The 20,809-nt window shown below is 48.5% G+C and overlaps 2 protein-coding genes across 8 annotated transcripts in view; both read left to right on the top strand.

Annotated features, from left to right (window-relative positions):
* The window catches only part of SHLD1 (shieldin complex subunit 1), a 40,252-nt gene extending 31,846 nt beyond the window's left edge, over window positions 1-8,406 (top strand). For 4 of the 5 annotated variants that reach the window (XR_010027183.1, XR_010027182.1, XR_010027184.1 and 1 more), the window contains exons 4-5: window positions 1,056-5,805; window positions 8,222-8,406. Coding sequence is in view for 1 of the 5 variants with exons in the window: in XM_063152373.1 (XP_063008443.1) it covers window positions 1,056-1,573 (518 nt within the window). In the remaining 4 variants the exon portion in view is untranslated. Of the gene's footprint in view, window positions 1-1,055; window positions 6,242-8,221 lie in introns of those variants that run through there. The other variant, XM_063152373.1, reaches the window with a different exon arrangement.
* A 171-nt stretch (window positions 8,407-8,577) lies between these two features.
* On the top strand, window positions 8,578-20,766 carry CHGB (chromogranin B). Of its 3 annotated transcripts, XM_063152369.1 has the most exons (6): window positions 8,578-8,612; window positions 10,649-10,752; window positions 15,529-15,572; window positions 16,787-16,880; window positions 17,644-19,319; window positions 20,399-20,766. In XM_063152369.1, the coding sequence occupies exons 1-6, from the start codon at window positions 8,593-8,595 to the stop codon at window positions 20,480-20,482; spliced, it is 2,022 nt and encodes a 673-aa protein (XP_063008439.1). In that variant the 5' UTR covers window positions 8,578-8,592; the 3' UTR covers window positions 20,483-20,766. The 3 variants fall into 3 exon arrangements, with proteins under 3 accessions (XP_063008439.1, XP_063008438.1, XP_063008440.1); XM_063152368.1 differs by lacking the exon at window positions 8,578-8,612 and having other exon boundaries at window positions 10,557-10,752; XM_063152370.1 differs by lacking the exons at window positions 8,578-8,612; window positions 10,649-10,752 and adding an exon at window positions 11,827-11,927.
* Window positions 20,767-20,809: the final 43 nt, after the last annotated feature.

The following is a 20,809-nucleotide window of genomic DNA, read 5'->3' as shown; positions in this document are numbered from 1 at the left end:
GCACTCTGCTTCACATCTCACGGAATTAGAAAAGACCAAGCTATTTTCTGACTGCCTGCATCCTGCTTATGTAACTTGCAGATGACGGCTGTGCAACCTCTGGCTGAGCCCTGGAAAATTTCCTTGTCGGTGACTCAGGTGCTTGGCAAACGGTCTGGTGCAGTGGGCTTGGAGATGAGATTGCAGTCAGAGGCACTGCCTGGCCCAGTTCAAGGTCTCTTTGTGGAATTTCTTCCTCCTAGAAGCTGGCTGATTGTCCTGGTCTTGTCAATGCCGAGTGTCCCTGTTGTGCTATGTTAATTAGTGCAAAGCATCCCCTTGATTGCTGAGAAGCAAGAGAAAACCACAGCCCTGTTATCCAGAGATGTGGGTCAGCAAGGAAGGAGGAGAAGAGCTAGGCAAGAACAAATCCTTGGCCTTTGCATTGATTTTATCCATAAAAATTCCATCAGGGTGCGGGGAGAGCGTTTAGTGCAGCGAGGCTGTAAAAGTGGGATTTCATGGGGAAGCACAGAGTCCCCCTTTGCAGTCCTCATTCTGAAACTCCATGCAGTCACCAGAACAGTGCTGGTTTGGAGGCTGTGAATCTGGCTGAAAGCTGGAGGTCAGGACTGCACATTGTGCTGGAGTAAAGTTGAGAACTATTAAAAATAAGGATTAGACCCAGGGATGAGGGAAAAAACTGAAACAGATGCAGAAGTGTCTCAGCTGCAAACCAGACTTCCTTGTGGATCAGCTGTCATCTCCAGGAGCAGCAGAGCCCAATTTCTACCTCTTTGGAAGTGTAACTGAGAGGAGCCAGGAGATCTGTACCACCAAGTAGGTCCGGTCACTGCAGTGTCAAGGCTGGGACAACTGTGAGGTGCCCAGATCAGCCCATCTTACACCAACCTGTGCAGGAAGGCCCTGGGGCAGCCCAGCTGTGTTCAGAGCAGCACTTGGTTTGCTCATGCAAAGAGCCTGTGTGCCAGACTGCAGTGGGAAGGGGACAGAAAAAGGCTTTGCCACAGGGATGACCTGGTGACTAATGAGTTTCATTGATCCTCTGTTTGCAGGAGAGAGCAATCCATCATCTGCAGCTCCTGCAGCCAGTTCTGCTGAAGGCCCTCAGGAAGCAAACGTGAGCTGTTACCTAAAAGCAGGGCTATGTGAGCCCTCTGAACCTAATGATGTGCTCTCATGGATGCATGAACATGATGGTGCAGAAGATCCCAGCATCAGGGACTCTCTGGATGGCTTCTACAAAATGTATTGCAGAAAGCAGCCAGAGAGAGAGGATCCAACCTACGAGGCTGCCTCACGGTGTCTGTCACAGAAGATTTCAGAGCTGGAGCAAAAAGATGGGACAAAATACGTGTCACGATGCCTGCAAATGGCACAGCTGGTCTTGAACAGAGATGGATGTAAGATCTTTCCAAACCACCCCCCCTCTGCTTGCTTCTCAAAGCCAGCTGAAGGAGAAGTCTTGTTGGAAAACAGGAGGAGGACGCCCGGACTCTCAGATGATGTCTTGCAGTTCCTCTTGGAACAAACACAGGCAGAACGTAGCCCTGATGTGTCACACGAGAAGTGAGCAAGACACTGCTTTGTTTGTGTCATGGAGGCTTTGCTTTCACTCCAGAAAGAGGTGAAATTTCTTGGACAGACATTGTTCTCCAAGCACCACCTTCAGCAGCAGCTGCTCCATGGAGGGTTTCACCCACACCTTGCTCACTGAAGGGCAGCACTGCTTTAGGAGCACCTGTGTAACTGCCTGGGATGTGTTGACTGATGCAGTGTTTGTTGTTGGGACATCAAACATGATAATTTATACTTACCAGGCTTTTAAATTGGCCTGCATCCTTACCCCAGGGTAACAGTGGTCCAGCCCAAATTCAGCCCCTGGGTGAGCATTGCTGTCCAGTGCTGTTGGCTAGAACAGACTGTTTGAATGACCTTGGCGTGGTGTGCTCCAGTCCTGCAGAGGGAAAGTTAAGATTTTGTTTGAATATTTGTCTCCACAGGGTGCCTGTTAGCTCTGTGTTTTTACCTACAGACATATAACCCCACAGTTCATTACTGCAATGCCAAGTGAGTTTTTCTGACAGAAAAAGTGTGTGTGTGCATGAGAAAGAGAAAATACAGCTCTGGGTATGCTCTCTGACAGTGCTTCTGTCCTATTTACCTCCTCACCATTACCTCCCCCAACAACCTTCCCGTTCCTTTCTGTCTTTCATGGTGGTGCTAATGAGATCCCTGGGGGAAAGTTCCCTTTAAAATGAAATGGATCTCTCTGAGCCCAAAGAGGCTGATGTCAGTCAGCAACAGAGCAATGAGCCCACACAGACACTTAAGGTTTCTCTCTCAGAAGCCTCCCAGCTCGGTGGCTTCTTGTTGCTTTACTGCCTCTGCCAGGCAGATAAATGTCTTTGTGCATGTTTTCCACCCCCTGGCCTGTGGACTGAAGAGCAGTTTGCTGTAGTGATGTTGTTTGCTGGCTGGGGAGGCCATTCTGCAGCGTGGGTGTGAGCAAGGAAGCACAGAGTGCCAGAGATGTGTTAAAGATGACAGCAGATGGGCAAGGGAGAAGGACAGAAAGGGTGGTTGGGGTCTCAAAGGTCACTCACCATCAGTGTGGTTGCTCCAGTACAGCCACAGGGCTCACACCAGTTTTGGTATTTGATGTCCTGCCAGCCCAGCTGCAAGCCTCTCACCCACTCCCTGTCCACAGTGGCCAGATCTCAGAGTGGGTGTTTGTGTTCCTGCATGTCGCATTCCCTGCTGCAGTCCCACATGGGGCTGCTATTCCTGCCTTGCTGCCCCTGGCAGATTGGCACAGCTGCTGTGCTCTGCAGGTGTTTCCAGCAAAGGCAATGGAAATTTGGCTGCTGCCTTCAGTCAGAGCAGGAGGGGGCCCAGCTGGCTGCAAGTTATGGCCAAAGTCTTAGGACTTGGTTTAATTTCTCTTTGCAAATAGATTTATATTCGAAGTGCCTGGGTTTAGTTTCCTGTCCCTGAGTCATCATGGAACCAATACATTTAGTTTTGTGGTGGTCCTGCTCTGTGTGTTGCTTGCTTGCTTTTATGGCAGAGGTGTTGTACAAGTGCTGGAGGGCACACAGAATATTGGAGCAGACCTTCAGCAGCTCCCCCAGCATTACTCAAGTTAATGCTGCTAAGGGGAAAAAAAGAGTTGGGGATGCAGCATCATTTCTGTAGTAGCAAACAAACCTACAGGTTCTTGTGTATCAACATCCAGATGAAAGCATCCTGCTTCCAAAAACTATAGAGAATGGTAATATCAGCTAGTTTAGCCACAGCTACAGCTGGCAAAAGCAAGCATGTTCCTGAGTGTGCTGTCAGTAATGACAGTAACATCATGGCCCCTCTGCCAGCTCACACTGCTTAACCCCACAGATCTGTCACAGCCACAAGGGCACAGGTTTGACAGATGTAGGGAGATACTGCTGAGGATGTACAGGGAACAAGGAAGATCTTCATTGTAAATCACATGTTGTTGCTTTTAATCTTTGCCAGTGTTTATGCTGTTCCACACAGTTAAATTAGCTGCTGTGCAAAGCCTCTTAACTGCCATTTTAAGGGAAGTAAGCTCCCATGAAGAGAGAGATGGAGAAATCAGAGGTCTGCATCTGAATCCCTTCAATTGCTGTTTTTGGTTTGTTGATGAATTGGTCAGTGCTTTAGGTTAGCTTGAAAACCATCTGGTCTCCTATTCAAACTTTTAAAAACATATTTTAATGTAAAAATAAAAGCCAAAGACATTCAATTTTCACAAAGAAAGCTTGTAGAAAAATAGGAAGTTCCTGCTCTTCAAGAGAGACCTGCTGCTACTGATGTTTGAGACATCCCTACTGGGTTTTGATGGAAGAGAAAAGAAGCTCAGAATGACAAAACAGAGAAAAGGTGGCTGCTGGAAGAGCATGAAGAGAGATACTGGCAGAGGAGAGCATGAAACTGTTCAATTTTAAGGACCAACGTAGGCAGAACAGACTGGATGCAGCTGAAAAATTTGGATTATGACTCATCTACAAATCTTGTCTGGCATCTTGCAGAGGACATGGTAATCTCTGTGCTGCTGAAACATGCAGTCTTTTGAGAAGTTTGCACCCCTCAGAATCAGGAATGCTGCAGCTCTGTGCACTGCTCACTTCCAGTGGGCCATGGGTATGACTGTCCATGGCTTCCTCAAGATAAAAAACCAGTCTTTTTTATGGCAAGTACCAGGAGTGGTATGAAGCCCTCAGAGAAATGTCCCATGTTCTGCCCATTTCCCCCCAGCCTGTGCACTAATCTGAGAAACTGAGTTTATTCCTGGGAGGTGAAGTGCCTTCCTCTCTCCCTGGCTTGCACTTGACTTAGTTTTGACACTTGTGTTGTTTCAGCTGTCCCTGCCTCCCCAGCACTGGTGGTTCTCACCTGTGCTGGCAAAGCCAGCTGCTGGCACCTCTGTTCATCTCCCTCTGTGTGTGTGGAGGCTGCTTTAGCAAAGGCATTTGGGGGCTCACACTGCAGAACAAATGCAAGGGGGGGTTTCCTTCTGTTTGTTCAAGGCTCACAGCCAAGGAGCAGCTCTCTGAGCCTGACTTAGAGCAACACCTGAAAACCTACACCAGCTTTCAGGGCTCTGGGTATGCCAGATCCCACAAGATCCTAAGCAAAGTGTGTAAGTGAAGTAAAAGATGGGGAATCTGTCCCATAAGGTAGGACAAGCAAGGCCAAAATTGATTCCCATTGCCAAGTAGGAGGAACACAGGGCATGGTGAGGATTTGCCTTGGCCCAAGGGTTTCCCTGCTGCCCAGCCCAGATCCACATCCCAGCCAGGGTCTGTTAGAGGTGTGTGTGTGCTTTGGGGTGGGTGTTGGGCCCCTGAGCTGGGCCAGCATCCCCAGAGGGGTGTGTCAGAGGGGTGAGGGAGCTGCTGCAGCCACTGGAGTGGCCCCGGGGCTCAGCCAGGACCAGCTCTGGCAGGCTGAGTTTGTCTCTACTCTCTGCCATGAATGCCTGATCCAAGCTCTTGTGCCATCCTTGCTGAGTGCTGCTGCTGTTCAGGCATTCCCTGCCTGGGAGCTGCTCCAGGACGTTTGGTATCAATGGCCTCTCTGCTGCTCACTCCGACTGCGTTTTTATTTTCCCTCCCACTCGGCTGCTGGTGGGAGGTGCTGATTCATGCCAGCGACCTACCCAGTCCTGCAGCCCAGAGCAGCCAGGGAGAGCTGAGCTCCTGCCACAGGTGCTGCAGCAAGCCCTGAGCTGGCTCAGTGAAGTGAATGGAGCCAGGGCTGTTTACACCCCAGGGGATTTTCCCCCAGGAGTTTAAGGTGCTTTCGTGTGCCTGGATGTATCAGGACACATGTTGTTAAAACTGCCATAAGACAGGCAGTGTGCATCCTGTGTAAATGTGGCTATTCCATTACTGAGCATTGGTGATTTTGTGTGGGGCATATGTTTTCCCACAACACAGAAGTTCATGTTAAAAATACCCTGTTCTGTAGGCTTTCCCTAATGACTGCTTTCCCCCACACATCGATTAGGCAACAGCATATGCCAGCATTTCTTCCTTAAAAGTAAAATCTGACACATAGCACACAGAGCATGAAATAATAAGATGTGATTAAAGCAATAGCTGGAGCTAACCAAAGCCAGAAAACTTGTGGCTGAAAGGTCAAACCTTTTTTAAAATTGCCTTTGCCTGTTTGTTTGCAGATGCTGGGACTTGGGAGGGAAAGTCTTGTAATGAAAGAACAACTATCATAGAAGATTTCACCCTCAGTACAAGGCAAACAAACTTTCACTTGCATTGGAAGGTAGGTTCCTGTAGTGGGAAATGTCAGTCAGCCTTAGGCAGGTGTCACTTTCCAGTGTTACCTGCACTGCTGTGAGAGATGAGCCAGGAATGGTGCTAAATGGGTGCTAAAATCAGCACCTCCTGGCCAGAGAAACAGAGTGATTCTGTAATTAAGGATACTGAGGTGGGGATGCTGTGCCCTGCAACATATTTTCAGTGTGACTTCCACCAATTAGTTTTTTCTAAGTTGCCAGCAGCTTGGTTTGGGTATCTGAGAGCTTCAAAGAAAGAGTGGAAGGGCAGAGGGCATTTACACCACATCTCTAACAGCAATTTCCCTCAAAACCCTGCAATTAGAGCTTCAAACAATAATAGAGATTTTGCATCTGTGGTCCAGCCCCCCCTGTTTAAGAAGCAGCTCAGCACGTGTTCTGTGAGGCCAGCTTGGTTTTGGTCCTGGTTTTTGCATCTTCCCTGAGTCTGGCTGGTGCCTGTGACAGGCTGAGTGCCACATGATAAAGGTGTGAGAGGTGTGAGTGCAGGCAAGTGCCAAGGCTGGGTTCTGTCTCTGGGACTGTTCATGCTGCTTGTCTGGTGTTCCAGAATAGCCTGGTTGCACGTGAATTAGTAGGGAAGAAAGTCCTTCTGGCATGAGGAGACAGAGTGCTGTTTTGAGGGCTGGGGGAGGCTTTCCAAAGGCAGCAGTGCATTAGGCTGAAAATGCAAGGTGTGCTGGACAAGCATCAGACTGATTCCTGTGCCCTTCCTCCTGTTCCCTTTCCCATGGGGTGATTCTGCAGCTGATTTTTCCCCAAAAAAATCAGGCTCAGTGTGTCTCATCTGAGTGCTGGCAAAACCACCCACTGTGGCTTGGTCTTTCTTACATCCAGGGTAGCAGAATCTCTTTTCCTGTTTGGATCACATTCCCACCATCAGGGTTACTAGACAAATTTACACAGATGGAGCATCTTCCTGCTATTTTCATTTCCCAAGGCTGCCTTTAAGTTTAAGCCTTTTAAGGTTTTTTGATAAGCACACAGCATTTCACACAAAGGGCCTAAAAGTCTTAAAATCGGGGTATGCAAAAGGAAAAGGATATTCTAAGGGGAAAAGATGCTAGCAAAATATCCTCCTGCATTTTGCAGGTTGTGCTCTCTCTTTCCTAGGCTTTTTTTGCAATTGGGTTTTGTTCTTTGTGCCAGTGGCGATTCAGAAAAAGGTGATGGAGAATTTCTTGGGGGATTCCTTTTGCTGTGCAAATACTGCTGTCGTAAAATAGATCTCTCAACACTGTGTTTTCAGTCTGCAATTATCTGCAAGGGCATAATTGGATTATTTTTTTAGCACATACATTGTTCAGTAATAAAAACTTTACTCTGAAATCATTACAGTCTGTTGCAGAAATCTATATGTTTTTATGCTCCAAAATGGAAATTTGCCTCTGAAATTTCCATGACACTATCAAGCTCAGAACAGTATTGTTCTTACCAAACAGAACCCTTGCTGAGAGTCAAAGTGCTATAAATATTTAAAGAAATTAATTACTAAATAAGCCAGAGTAGTGCCCCAGTCTGTAAATATTAAATGGAACATGCACAGTTGACAAAAAGCAGGCAGAAACACTGAATGGGGAAATTTAATGGCCTAAATGTAATTATTTGCAGTGCAAAGGCAACTAATAAAGTAATTTTTGCTTAATGACAAGCAGTACTCAAAATACAAAGGCTTAAGTGTCCACATTTTGCTTGCTGAAAGAAATTTCTATCCTGTTTTTTATTCTCCTACAGAAGCCTCAAAGTTTACCAAGGAGGTTAATTACCCAGTGTGAGTGGAAAAAGGGCAGGGGGCATTGGCAGGGGTTGTTTCATGAAGGGTTTTCTTTGGGGCAGCACCTGGGTGTGCAGCTCAGCTGTGCCCAGCCTGCAGGGAGAGATGCTCCAGCTGCTCTCTGAGCATCAACTGCCTGAGAACTGCTGTCCTGCAGTGATGCTAATCCTCCAAAAGGCAGCCCAGAGAGATGTGGGACAGCTTTTGGGCGCTGTTATTGTCCAGGACTCCTGTATGGTCAGGGGGTGTTGGGTGCCCTCACTTCCCCCCTGGCAGAGGAGGAGGCACCCAGGGCTGCAGAGGTTGCTTCTGTTGTCAGCAAGGCAATTTGGTGACAGCTGAGGCTGGGAGAAGGTTTAGTCATAGCCCAATTTATAAAGCCATGAGCAATCATGTCAGGGCTGCTTGTGCCCCTGCTCACATCCAAAAGCTGCATCTAATCTTGATGGCCAGTTCCTCTGGAGTGGTCACTTTGGACTTGGAGTCCAGCACATCATTTTTGGACAGACAATCAGGTGAGGAGTGGCAGCTCAGAAAAAATGAAGTCATGTGACTAAAAATGCCAATGGTGCTCACATTATTAGGCAAATTCCAACTTTCTCTTCTAGGAGGAGATGTGCCTGTTGGTTCCCATCAGTGTCATCCGTCCCATGGAGACATTTACCTGTGGAATTGCAGGAGCTCACTTGCATTTCCTGCCTGGAGCAAGCAATGCCAGCAAGTTGCTAACTAGGGAAGGAGCTAGGAAGTGGCACTTCATGCTGACTGCAGTATGGAAAAATTGCCCCTAGGCTCCAAAGTATTTTTCTCTTTCCTTTCTTTCCCTTTCCCTTTCCCTTTCCCTTTCCCTTTCCCTTTCCCTTCCCTCCTTCCTTTCCTCCTATCTATCTATCATCTATCTGTCTATCTATCATTTAAAACTTATTTTTGTATTGCAGCACAATCCAGTTTTCTGCCATCTGATCTAACAGAGAGAAGGATGACTGGAGAGGAAGAGAGGTGTGTGAGCAGTATATGGGAAAATGTTCTGTGGAAAACCTGGGATGTTGGATAAATGGATGTGTTTATACTTGGTCTTCCCTCTCTCACCTCTGTTTTGTCCTTGGCTTTGTTTTGGGTTTGGTGGTTTCTTTTCTTTCATTCTGCAGCCTGTGAGTGTATCCAGAAGCCCTGAGGACTTCTATCAGGTAGCACAGGGCTTTTTCCAGAGGACCACACCAGGGTCTGTACATGTATTTTTCATACCACTCAATAGTTATGACATCCCCTGTAGGCTTGTTTTAAACCTCTTTTCAGTTAGGCCATACAATATTTGACCTCATTTCTGTGGAATAGATACATCACTGAAAAACAGGAGCTAGAAGGATCCTGCATGGAAAAGAAGAGGGTTACAAGTGAAGAAAATTAGTTTTTTTAAGAATACTAAGAAAGACAATTCAGGAAGAGTTGGACTGAACTTTTAAGGTTCTCAAGCAAAAATACCCTGTAAATTCTTTGGATTTTTAATGAAGAAGGTCTTTTGACACTAAAGACTGGAAGTCAGTTTCTAGCAGCTTTTTCTGCACTGCCTAAGTGTATTGGCATGAATAAAACCCACAGTGTGAGGTGCTATATAAATACAGAAAACTAAAAAAAGATATTTGCCCATGCTACAGAAATCACCCATCTGTACCACACAGGGTCTCAGCTGCAGCTCAGCTTGCTGGGCACTGGTACCATGTGCTAAGGCCACAGGTGGTGACAGTCCTGTTCCACTTTTGTGCAAGGAGGACCCAAAAATGTGTCAGCTGTGCAGCTCCACCATCCCTTATGTTACAATGAGCATTGCATATGGCAAGGTTTCTGAAAGGATTTTGGTTCTTTTAGGGAAGCTGGATAGATGGTGGCCTTTAGGTGCAATTGTCTTTCTCCAGACCCATCCTCTCAGCACCTCCTGAATGAAAGAGATGAGTTTGTTCATGAAATGGGCTGCAGTATTTTAATGCCATGAAAACTAATTGGCATGTAAGAATGAAGATAATCCCCACTAGCACACCTAATTAGAAGAGCAATCCTCATTTTCCTCATGCAGTCTCCTCTCAATTTAGAAGGAGCTCAGGCACAGAAATTGCTTGTCATCCTTTGAAGTTTCAGCTTCTAGCATGAGCCAAATGTGTAACTTTCTAAAGCATTTGTATTTGAGAGAATCCCACAGGATAAATAGTGTTTATTCATAGAGCAGTAGATTGTCACAACATTGCCAGGCGTGGATGTCACTGCAGTCAGAGTACTGACACATCTGAGAAAGGAGGTTGGGGTGTGCCACTCACAGTGATCAAATGAAATGTGCCTTTGCCTGCAGTAATCCTGATTTAGTGCAGTCACAGCTCTCTCCTGATCTGCAGAGAAACTCAACCCCAGCTGATACCTGGCTGTAAAAGTCCACGTGAAGTGACACTGCTTTGAGAACAGAGGCTGACTTAATTAATTAACTGTGGGCAAGATGCTTGGATGCTCTGGTTTTCCAGTGCTGGCAGAAGAGTCTGTGAGATCCTGTTTTGGAATCCTACCCTGAAGACAGAGTTGGATATACTCCACTTCTGTCCCTACTCCTACACAGGCCTCCTACAACATTTGCAAATCTTTGTCACCTTGAACCTCATCAAATCTGAAGGTGTGAAGGTGCTCCCATGCAGACCCTGATGTAACTGATGGCAAAACATGCTATTGATATGCCTGCAGAAGCAGAGAATACATAAAAGGCAAATGCTTCACTTAAAATTCTTTCTCACGAGCAGCTGAAGAGGTTGAGGCCAATCTGAATCCTCACACAGACAGAGGAGGATAAGGGGGCCTTGGAGCCAGGGAAATTTGTCAGTCTTTTGAAACAGGCTCTTGACTTCCCAAAGCCAAGACTGGAGATTCCCAAAGAAGCAGCTGCCTGTGGGGATGGGGCTGGCATAGGCGGGACAGAACAGCATGCAGGAGGGAGATTGGGAGGTGTTGCAGGTGGTTTGTCTTCCATGGCCTGGTGACTGGGTTGTGTTACTTTGCAGAAATTGCAAACTGAATGCAAGGTGTCTGGCTTGGCTCCTGGTGTCTCCTCCTGGCTGTCTCCTGAAGCAGGCTTCAAATGGAGCTGGAATTCTGCTTCCTGCTGGTGAGTTGGTTTGGAGCACTGTGCTTGTGTCCTGTTTTCTGTCTCTAAAGGCTGCGTGGCTGTAGCAGCCTGCCATTGTTAATGGACAATAGAATGGCACGGGATGATAACAGAGGGAACTGCCAGCTTGGTGCACTGATCCATTGTCCTGGCAGTTAGAGGACCATCTGCTTGGCTCTGGAGACAAACAAAAAAGAAAGCTGTAAATACACCTAAAATTGGAGATGACCCTCTGAGGGTTAATGAAAACCAAAAGGAGTTCTGGTCTTTGCCTGGCTCTGAAGGGAACTGGGTGGAACATTCAGACTTCCTCGTTTTAACTTGTCATTTAAGCTTTTTATTCCACTATGGACTAATTGGGACAGCAGGGGCTGTTAAAGGAAACCATGTAAAACTTGATCTCTGTATGCTTCCTCTGGCTCCCCAGAGCATCATGACAGTAAATAAGAGATTTGCCTGTGGAGATGGATGCTGAGAGCAGTGATTTCCCTGGTAGAACTCTTGGGGAATACTGCTTGCCATTCCCTCCCCAGGGGCCATAAGCACTGGGATTGCTTCCCAGTCGGGGTCTTGGTGTACTGGATAAGGGGTGGGGGAGGATGTGAGAGGAGGGAGCAATGAGGGGAGGGGAAGGGACAAAAACCTTGCAGGAGAAAAGGCTGCCAGGAGCACCTGAAGAGGCTTTGATCGGAAAAGGGTGTGGAAGCGTGGCAGTGATTCCTTGTGGAAGCTGTTTCAGAGGGATGGGTTACCGCACCTCCTCCCTTCGGCATCCTCTGACGGTGGGAAAGACCTAAGGACGCTACCGCATCCTCCGAGCTGGAGAAGGAGGCAGGGAAGCCCCGCTTTCCCCTTTGCTGGGGCACGGCTGTACGGGGGTCTTGGAAGTGTTGGTCGGGGATATCGGGCAGGGCGGCTGCGGTGGTTACCGGGGAAGGGAAAGCGAGCTCGGCTTGCCCAGCCTGTGAGAAAGTTGCCGAGGAGGGGAGAGGGAGAGGAGAGCGGGGGCGGCACCGCCGGGGGCTCGCAGTGACGCAGCTCCGGCGGGGCCCCCCGCCCGCTCCTCCGCCCCCGCTCCCCTTTTAAACCGCGCCGGAGCCGCCGAGCGCAGCCGAGCCGTGCCGAGATGGGGCCGCCGGCGCTGCTCGCCCTCCTGGCGGCCGCCGCCCTGGCAGGTGAGCGGGGACGGGGAGAGCGCTGGGAACGGCGGGGAGCGGCGGAGGGATGGATGGATGGACTGGCTGGCTGGCTGGCTGGCTGGCTCCGGGGAGGCGGCGGTGGGTGCAGGACCCGCAGCCTGGAGTCGCCCCTCGGGAAGGGGCGGCGGGGATGGCGCTGAGCGAGAGCTCCACGCCTGCTCCGCCTTTATTTTTATCCCGGTCTTTGCACAAAGACTTCTCGGTGCCGCTTCGTTCCAGCGGTGCTGCTGGGCTTGTGCCAGCCGGTGCTGGATGCCGGGAGGTGGTGGCAAAGTAGCGGCTCTGCGGGTTTAACTAACAGGGGTTTTAATTTTTTTGCACGCGGCATTAAATACAAAAACCGCACGGTGAAATGAACCTTAAACACAATAGAACGAGGTGGTGGCTTGGCTCTGTAGTGTTTTATGCGTACTTACATCATTGATTGAAAGAGTCGGTGTCATTCTGGGTTGAGTATTTTTGGCTTTAGGTCTGTTAGAAGTCTCCACGCTTCTGGGACTTGCACAGAGACTGTGAGGAAGTTGGCTGCCTTCAAGTGCTTTTATTGAAATCAAAGAGGGAGGGTGGGGTTCGGAGGGGAAGAGACCCCAGCACAGAGAAGCTCACACACTTACACCGTAGATTCTATGGGGGTTTGTTACCAAATGTTTTTTCCTGTTTATCAAAGTACCTGATCAAACAGATCAGGTACTTTACATCCTTTGTGGCTGTTGTGCTTTCAAATATTGAACTGGTTAGACATTAACTTCAAGAACTTTCTAGTGCTCCTGCAAATCAATATGCCTAAATTTCAGTGATCCTGCCTAGGAAGACACTGTGACATTTTGGTGAGGAATGACACTGCACTGAGTCATCTGTGCTGATGAAACAAAGCCATGTGGGGATTTCATCAGGGACCCACCTGAAGATCTGTTCTAATCTTGGAGATGGAAGCAAAATCCTTGTGAATTTGTCCTGCATTTATCATTTCTCATGATATTCATCAACTCTCAGCACTTAGGCAAAATCAGATAATCTGATCACAACTGCCTGGGCAGAGCTGGTTTAGGAGGGTAACGCAGAGCCAGGGCTCAGCTGTGCTCTGTGGGGCTGTGGTTTGTTTCTTGCTGTGTGTTCAGGTGCAAGGTTTCCATGCTGGCACATGCTCTGTTCTGGAGCCCTGCCATGCCCCGTGTGCCTGCTGTGCCCCTGCAAGGCCATGGGTGGGTGTCCTGCTGCCTGAGCCCTGTCCTTGTCAGGGTGGTGGCCTCACCCCTCCTGGGCACACCTGGGGACAATGGCAGCCGTGTTGGCCAGCACCTTCGGGTGGCAGGTGGCACTGCCAGCACTGGGTAAAGTGGGGCACTGCTGGCTCCCCACTGCCTTCCTGGCTCATCCCTGGCAGAGCAGCTGCCTCAGGGAGTTATTTCAGGCTCTGGCATTGGATTGGAGCCTCATCCTGTTTCTCCAGACAGGTTAATATGAGGTTTGTCTAATACCATTTGGTTCTCCTGACACTGTTATGATGCTCCCTCTTTGTTCATGCTGCCTTTCACTGTTAACCAAGCTCTTGGGAGCTTTTGAATGACGGCAAAGACAGCGGGTACAATCTGACTTTTTCTTCCTGTGCCACTGACAGCACTCAGGGAGTGGCCTGAAGGAGGAAAAGATGTCCAGGAGTTTTTCTGCTCTGTGCTTTATCCCATCCTGGGTGTCACTCACAGGAGATGTGCTGTGGCTGCATCACTCAAAGGATAAAATCAGTGCTTGCCCTGGAGCCTGTCAGGTTTTCACAGGGGCTGGAGGAGCAGAGGAACCTCCCCAGAAAGAGCTCATGAAGGGGCTCATACCTGTGAGTGGAGCTTTGGGATGTAATAGCAACATCCCCAACACCAGTGGGACTGAGAGAATGTCTTTTTAAGACTAACACTTGTTTTGGTGGGAGGGCTTTGTCTCCTGCCTGCAGCAGCCTGGCAGTCATTTGCATACTGGGTTAGTGAAGGAGCTGGAGCCGCCTCAGGCAGCTCTGAACGCCTGAGCTGGGGGAGAGGCTTGGCTCTGAGCAGCACCATCCCCTCACACACCACCTGCCACTCTGGGGGAGGCAGGCAGTGCTATTTTAGGGGAATCCCTGCTGTGCTCTCCTTGTGTGGGTTCCATTCTCTGATGGCACTTGTATAGGCAGGGAAGGGCTGGGGGCTGGAGAAGCACATCCCTGCATGTGTGTTTGGGGGAGAGCACAGAAATATCAGTTATTAGTGTATGGTGCTCAGCTATTACACTCTGAGTCAGTGTATCCAGGGGATGTCTGCTTCCTCTGCCAGCACAGAGAATAAAAAGGTTGTGTTCTTTAAATAGTGCAGAGCTACGTGCTCCTGCCTTCCTTGGGACAGTGCTCGTTCTCCTGATGCTGAGAGGTAAAACTGACCTCCTTTACCTCCACGATGTGCTGTGTGCTCATCTGTTTCAGGAGGTCTCTCACTGACCCAGCCAGAGAGAGGTCATGGTTGTATTTAGGACTCTCTGACCCGTGTGAGGACTTTAGGGCTGCACCTCAAGCTGTGTGTCTGTGTCTGTGTGTGTGTGTGCTGTGATTCTGCACCTTGGGAGGCCTGCACAGCCAGGATTCAACAGGCCCTGCTTCCACACACTACTGTGAGTGGCACAGGGGCTTAACCTCATTCCTGGAAATCTCCAGGTGCATGGGAATTGACTCAGCTCATTAATAACACACAGCACATTTATAACACACAGTTCATTAATAACACACAGCAGCCAAGCTCATTAACCAGCTGGAGCCATTGCAGCAGTGATGGCAAAACCAGGCAGCACAGAGGTTTTATGGGCAGTCGCTTCTTCCCAAAAGCAAATTCCTTGGCCCAGGTACAGTAGAACTGGTGTAAAGGAGGTGTGAGTTATCCCACATGTCCCCAGGGCACAGAGAGTGAGGGATGGGTTGTACTGCTTCCTTCCAGAGTGGTTTCCCACTGAGATTTGAGGAGGTTTTGCTAATTTTTGGAATGATAATGGACCACTCAGAGAATGGAAATTTTCCTGTCTCTTCTGCCTGTCTCCATCCTTGCAGGAGACACCTCCAAGTGAGACAACATTTCTCCAGCAGGACTGGGACAGTAGCTGCTTTAAAGTCTTAAAGAATGGTCTGCTGTTGGCAAGGGGTGCACCTAGAGCTTCTCCAAGAAGCCAAAAGATTCTTGGGGTGCAAACAGGCCTTGCTTGTTGGGTTTGATTTATTTTTTTTTAACCATCAAACAGGTGGAGCTACATAAGGTCCTGGTTTGAAGTAAAGTTCCATTTTGGAATTTGAACATGGCTTTCTTTGGTGTTGCATTTTTTGTGAGTGGGATTATTCTTGGTGTATATTTTAGTGCTACAAGTGTTACCATGCCTCTTCTCTCCTGCTGTGTCTCAATTTTAGGTGGCTTTTCCATCCAAATAAGGAAAGATTTCATGTGGAATGTGCCTGGTTTAGTTGGCTGCCAACCCAAAACCCAAGCTGCCCCATCAGACCCATTTGACTGAGGACTCCTGTCAGTGATGCTTGTGTTGATGAATCTCTAATAATTGGTTTTTCTTCCAGGTGCCAGCACAGTTCCAGTGGAAAAAGACCATACTGAAGAAATGGTGAGTAGCTGCTCGTCAAACCAACCCCAGAAAATACCAGTGATGTGTTCTCCATTTCTTTAAACTCTCAGGACAATGCTTCATTTTTTTCCTAAGGGTAAATTTTTAAAAAAGCAGATGGCTGGTGTGGAACTCAAGTGCCTTTAGCTGCCAGGAGATGCCTGCCTGCACCTCTGTGTGTTTGGTGGAAATGGGAGCTGCCTCTTGTGTCAGTGTGGTACTTGTGAAGCTCTGCATTGTACAGCTGCTTGAAAAGTGATCTGAAATGTTGCACAGTACATGTTATTGTACTGACAGCTTTGGGGAAAGATGAAATACCTACAGTTACCTGCTGTGTTACAGACTCACTGCTGTAGTCCTTCCTCTCCTTCTGTGGAAAGAGATCTCCCCCTGTGTGATTAAATAAATGCCATCAGCTGCTCCCAGAGCTGACACCAGACCCTCTGCACTGGTTGTTGCTGTGACCATTTAGATCAGCAAACACCTGGTAATAACCAGAAATTGTTAAAAGACAAATGGCTCTGTAAATGTTTCATTGTCTCCTCCCAGTCATCCCCACAGATTGTACCCCCACAAACAGGAGCACTTGTTCTCACCATCAACTTCAGCACCTGAAAATCATTTTCTACAGAGGACAGACTTTGGTAGTGCTTAGAATTAGAGCACATTGTGTGACTTTCCTAAATCAATCAATTTTCTCTGCTTCCAGACAGCCCAGTTGAATGTTCAGTGCTAAAGACCAGCCAGGACTCAAAGCACACACAGGTGGAAAGGTGTGGAGTGTGTCCCTGACAGAGGACAGGGAGGTGTTTTAGTGTATTGGCAGTCCAGACTGCCTGTGCAGCATCCTCATATGGGCAGATCCTACAGGATAATCCTCATCCTTTGAATGTGTGTTGTGCCTGTTTATTTTATAGGGTGTGTTACCACATGTTGTTTGACTTTCCTTTTTACTGAGTAGGGTATTTAATATTTTAAAAGGTACAAAAGAAGCCCCTTAGCTCTGCAAACAAAAGGGGAGATAAAAAGACCTCTCTGTTTCCTTCCTGCTGGTACAGGAGTGAGGGGCAGAGCCCATATGTACAGGATTACTCAAAACTCATTAATAATAACAGCCTGAACTGTCATCTCCAACAGGCTTTTCTACCAGCTGGGTCAGTAGTAAAGTTTCCATTTTTGCCATGAGGATTTCCCTCCTGTTTTGTCTCCTCCAGGTGACGCGGTGCATTGTGGAGGTTCTGTCCAACGCTCTGTCTAAGCCCAATGCACCCCCCATTAATCCTGAATGCAAAGAAATCCTGAAGAAGAGTAAGTACAACGTTATCTGCACCCAGGAAAGGAGTTTGGTGCATGGTTTCTCTCTGGTGATGGAGCTGGTGAAACTGGTGCCTCCAAATTTCAGTGCTAGAATTCTGGTGTCCTTCTGTCTGTCTCTCTTGGGGAACAAACAGCCTGACCTGGGAATTCTCAGGGGTTCTTGCCTGACACTTGTGGCTCCCTCCTTGAACCACCTGGAGAGTCTGAGAGGACTTGACAAACTCTTTAGGTAGCCTGAGAAGATGAAGCATAACTATTGCAAAGCATCAGATTTCTTTGACTTTTTTTCAGTCAATTTTTAAAAAACTTTTAAAATTTGCTGAAAAGATTTCCTGGTGGTTTTGGGTAGCTTGAATAGATAGTTGTCTTTTTATTGTGAGTAAGCATCTGTGATGGGCCTGGTCTGGCATTCAAAGAACTGAACACAACTCCAGATCCCATTGTTTTTAATGGGAATGAGAGCTAGCTTGACTCAGTACTAAAAATGTGATCACAAAAAAAGCCAAAGAAGGAAATTTATTCTGGAAATTCCAGAGAAACTTGTAAAATGCCTAATTAAGTGGAGTTTAATTAGTTAGTTAATCCTTTTCCAGGCAAGCATACTAAATAGTGGCAAAGTAATGATTTTGAAAGCAGAATTAAGAAATCAGTTCTGTCCAAATTTCCTTGGTACTTTGAGAAGCCAGTCATGTCTTTGAAATAACACTTCAGTCGAGGGTTGGATTACTCCATGATGCTGCCTTTGTTCTTGTAGGTGATAAAAATGACAGAGAGAGAAGTGAAAATGAACAGCCTGAAGTGAGGCATCCCAAGGACCCAGCAGAGACTGAAAAGCATCCTCCTGGGAGCATGGAGAAAGAACAGAGGCAGGCAGAAGAGGAATCTGAAAAGTACATGGAAGGAGGTGATGAGGAGAAACTTGCTCATGAGGAAGGTAAAAGCGAGGAGGAGGAGGCTGGACACCACACACCTGCTCAGGATGAGACACTTCATGTGGAAGAAAAAAAGCACTACCAGGAAATTGGGAGAGAGGAGGAGAGGAATTACCACAGTGAGGAGGAAAGCAAAGAGGGGAAGTGTTGTGAGGATGTGGAGGCTGCTGTTGTCACCAAGAAGTCCCACTCTGAGGGCATGAGCGTGGATGAGTTCCGTGGTGGGAGTGATCAGAGCCCCAGGGGCCACTGGCACCTGGAGGAGGGAATGCAGAGCCCTTCCAAACAAATTGGGGAAGGTGAAGAGGGAGAGGAAGGAAGGAGTGAGAAATACCACCATGAGTCTCAGGAACGTGGGTTCTCCCACCAGCAGCAGCGTGAAGCATCTGAGGAGAGTGAAGAAAGAGAGGAGGGAAAGGAGCCCTTCAAAGGCAAAGGTTATCATGGGAAGCACAGGGGGGGTGACTCCAGTGAAGAGAAGAGGGGCCATGGTGGTGAGAGGGGGGAACCAGCAGGGGGATCACAGCCAGGGGAGGCCAATCTCTGGGAGCAGTGGAAGCACCGACAGAAACATGAGGAAGAGTCTGAGGAGAAGGGTGGCTCTCCTGGCAGGCGTGGGCCCGAGGGGCTGCAGCAGGAGGGGCCTGCAGAGCCGGGCAGTGAGGAGCTCAGCTGGCAGCAGAGCCAGGAGAGCAGGGACGAGGAAAACAAGAGGCACCACCACAGTGAGGAGAGCAGTGAGAAGTGGCACGAGGAGAGGAGGCAGCACAGTGGATCCCACCATCCTGGGGGCAGGATGCACCTTGCTGAGGGAAGCCAGGAGGAGCTGGCCAGGTACCTCAGCCAGGAGAGGCAGCGCCGTGTGGGAGGGAGAGCCCGCGGAGGGAACAGGCAACAGGAGGGGGCCCAGAAGGCTCGAGAGCACAAGGGCCAGGCCAGCAGGCACTACAGCACTGAGGACAGCCTGGAGGAGGAGGAGGTGGAAAAGAAGCATCACAGCAGTGACCAGGTTGAAAATGAAGAGGAGGAAAGGTTTGCAGAGAGAGAGGAGTACAGAGGCCATCTCCCCGCAGAGAAAGAGAAGAGAACTGCAGCATCCTACAGGCCGTTCTACCCACTGGTGTGGTGGAAAAGCCAGCACTTGGACAAGAGGGACAGTGCAGGGGAGCAGCTTCTGGAGGGCAGGGAGGAAGGCAGGCCTGCCCTGAGTGAGAAGAGCCTTTTCCCTGAGTACAATGACTACGAGTGGTGGTCAGAAAAGCAAATCCAGAGCGCTCTGAAGCACAGGCGCAGCGAGAAGAGGAATCCTGGCAAAGCGAACAGATACGATGTGGAAAGGCAGTACAACAAGATGGATCAACTTGCACAACTTCTCAACTACAGGAAGAAGTCAGCTGAACTCCCGGGGCTGTACAGCTCTGGAGAAGACCTGAAGAAGCGTCGGGTGGCTGGCAATGACAGAAGGAGCCTAAGCCAGAGGCCCCTGACAGAAGAGGAGGTAAGTGCGCAGCAGTTTCCCTGAAAAGCTGGGGGAAACACACTCCCAAATCCATTCTCAAGGCAGCTGGGAAACTGCACAGAAAAACACAAAGATTAAGTCACAGTTAAGGTGTGAGTAGATCTTCAGTAATTTAAAAATCTGCTTTCTTTGAACAGCGGAACTTTGAATTTGATGAACTACCCCAGGGCACAATTTGTGGGATAAAGACACAGCTCCTGTCTGCTGCAAGGCAGGAAGGGAAAGATTTTATTCCCCTTTGGGCCCTGCCTCTCCCTCGAGGCTCCACAGACTGACAAAACAAAGGTGCCATTGCAGCAGGAGCAGAGGGAAAACTGACAAGCACCACTTGGGCTGTCGGGTTGTTTAAAACACCGAGCTGCAGAGTGAGTTGGGTGTTCAGAGGGAAATCAGCTGCCCGTGGACTTCCCAGCTGGAATTGCAGAGCAGAACCTGCACTGCACTTCTAAGTCCAGTTCCTACGTGTAGTTCATATGTAGTGAATTCTCTTTATTTTGTTGGATTTCCTGTTCTGCTCCAGCATCCAGGAAAACTGATCCTACAGCCATCAGTTAGCTCCCCTCAGGCACATCCTCCTGGTGTGTGTCTGTGCATTGCTCAGAGCTGCACGCTGATTTATTTAACCAGGTGTGCATTGGTGTTAACGAGTCATCCCAGTAAAGGCTCGGTGCACAAAGCTTCTCCTGCTCTCTGTGCCTGAGGAGCTCACTGCCCCTGTGCTGGCTGTGGGACCCGCAGGGACAGCAGCTGCAGCTGTGACATGGCTGGAGGCCACCTATGGATGGTAATGGTGAATTAAATCTACAAAGATGAGGCTGTAATTAGAGCCGGCTCTCACAATTAAAATTTTGATGCTTTCCCCAGCCCATGTTCAGTCCAAAGAAGGGAATTTCACCAATCTCCCAAGTCTTTGCTGCACTGCTGTTAACACCTGCTCTGCTCAGGGACAGGGAAGTGGCAGGACAGAATCTGCCTTGGAAATGGCCTTTCCTCTCCTTTCCCTGGAACAAAACATTTCCCAGCTTAACAACAATGTGTGAAACGCTCTGTTTTCCCAGGAGAAGCAGCTGGAAAACCTGGCCACCATGGATCTGGAGCTGCAGAACATAGCAGAGAAGATCAACAGCCTCAGGAGAGGCTGAAGGTGTCCCGGGTTCTGTGGTAAAGTCACTGCCACTGGATTGTTGTTTGCCCCAAACCCAGGAAATTATATTCCCTGTCCACTCTTGTGTAGTGATTTACACAGCTGAAAGTGTCTTTAATTTGCTGTTATGCTCCTGAGACCTGAATGGCATGAATTTTAGTAACATAACCTTTCATGTGGGCAGGTATTTTTAATATGCTTTTGGAGATAATTGTGTTAGTGTTCTTCAGGAATATATTTGTCTGAGTTTGCAATAATAAAAACCATTGATCTTGGACCAAACCTTCTCCTTGTTCATGTGGCTGCTGGGGTGATCTCAGTGAGC

Source organism: Melospiza melodia, chromosome 3 (genome assembly GCF_035770615.1).
Source record: "Melospiza melodia melodia isolate bMelMel2 chromosome 3, bMelMel2.pri, whole genome shotgun sequence".
In the NCBI taxonomy this organism is placed as follows: domain Eukaryota; kingdom Metazoa; phylum Chordata; class Aves; order Passeriformes; family Passerellidae; genus Melospiza; species Melospiza melodia.
Note: the sequence above shows the minus strand (reverse complement) of the source record. Positions and strands in the feature narration are given on the sequence as shown.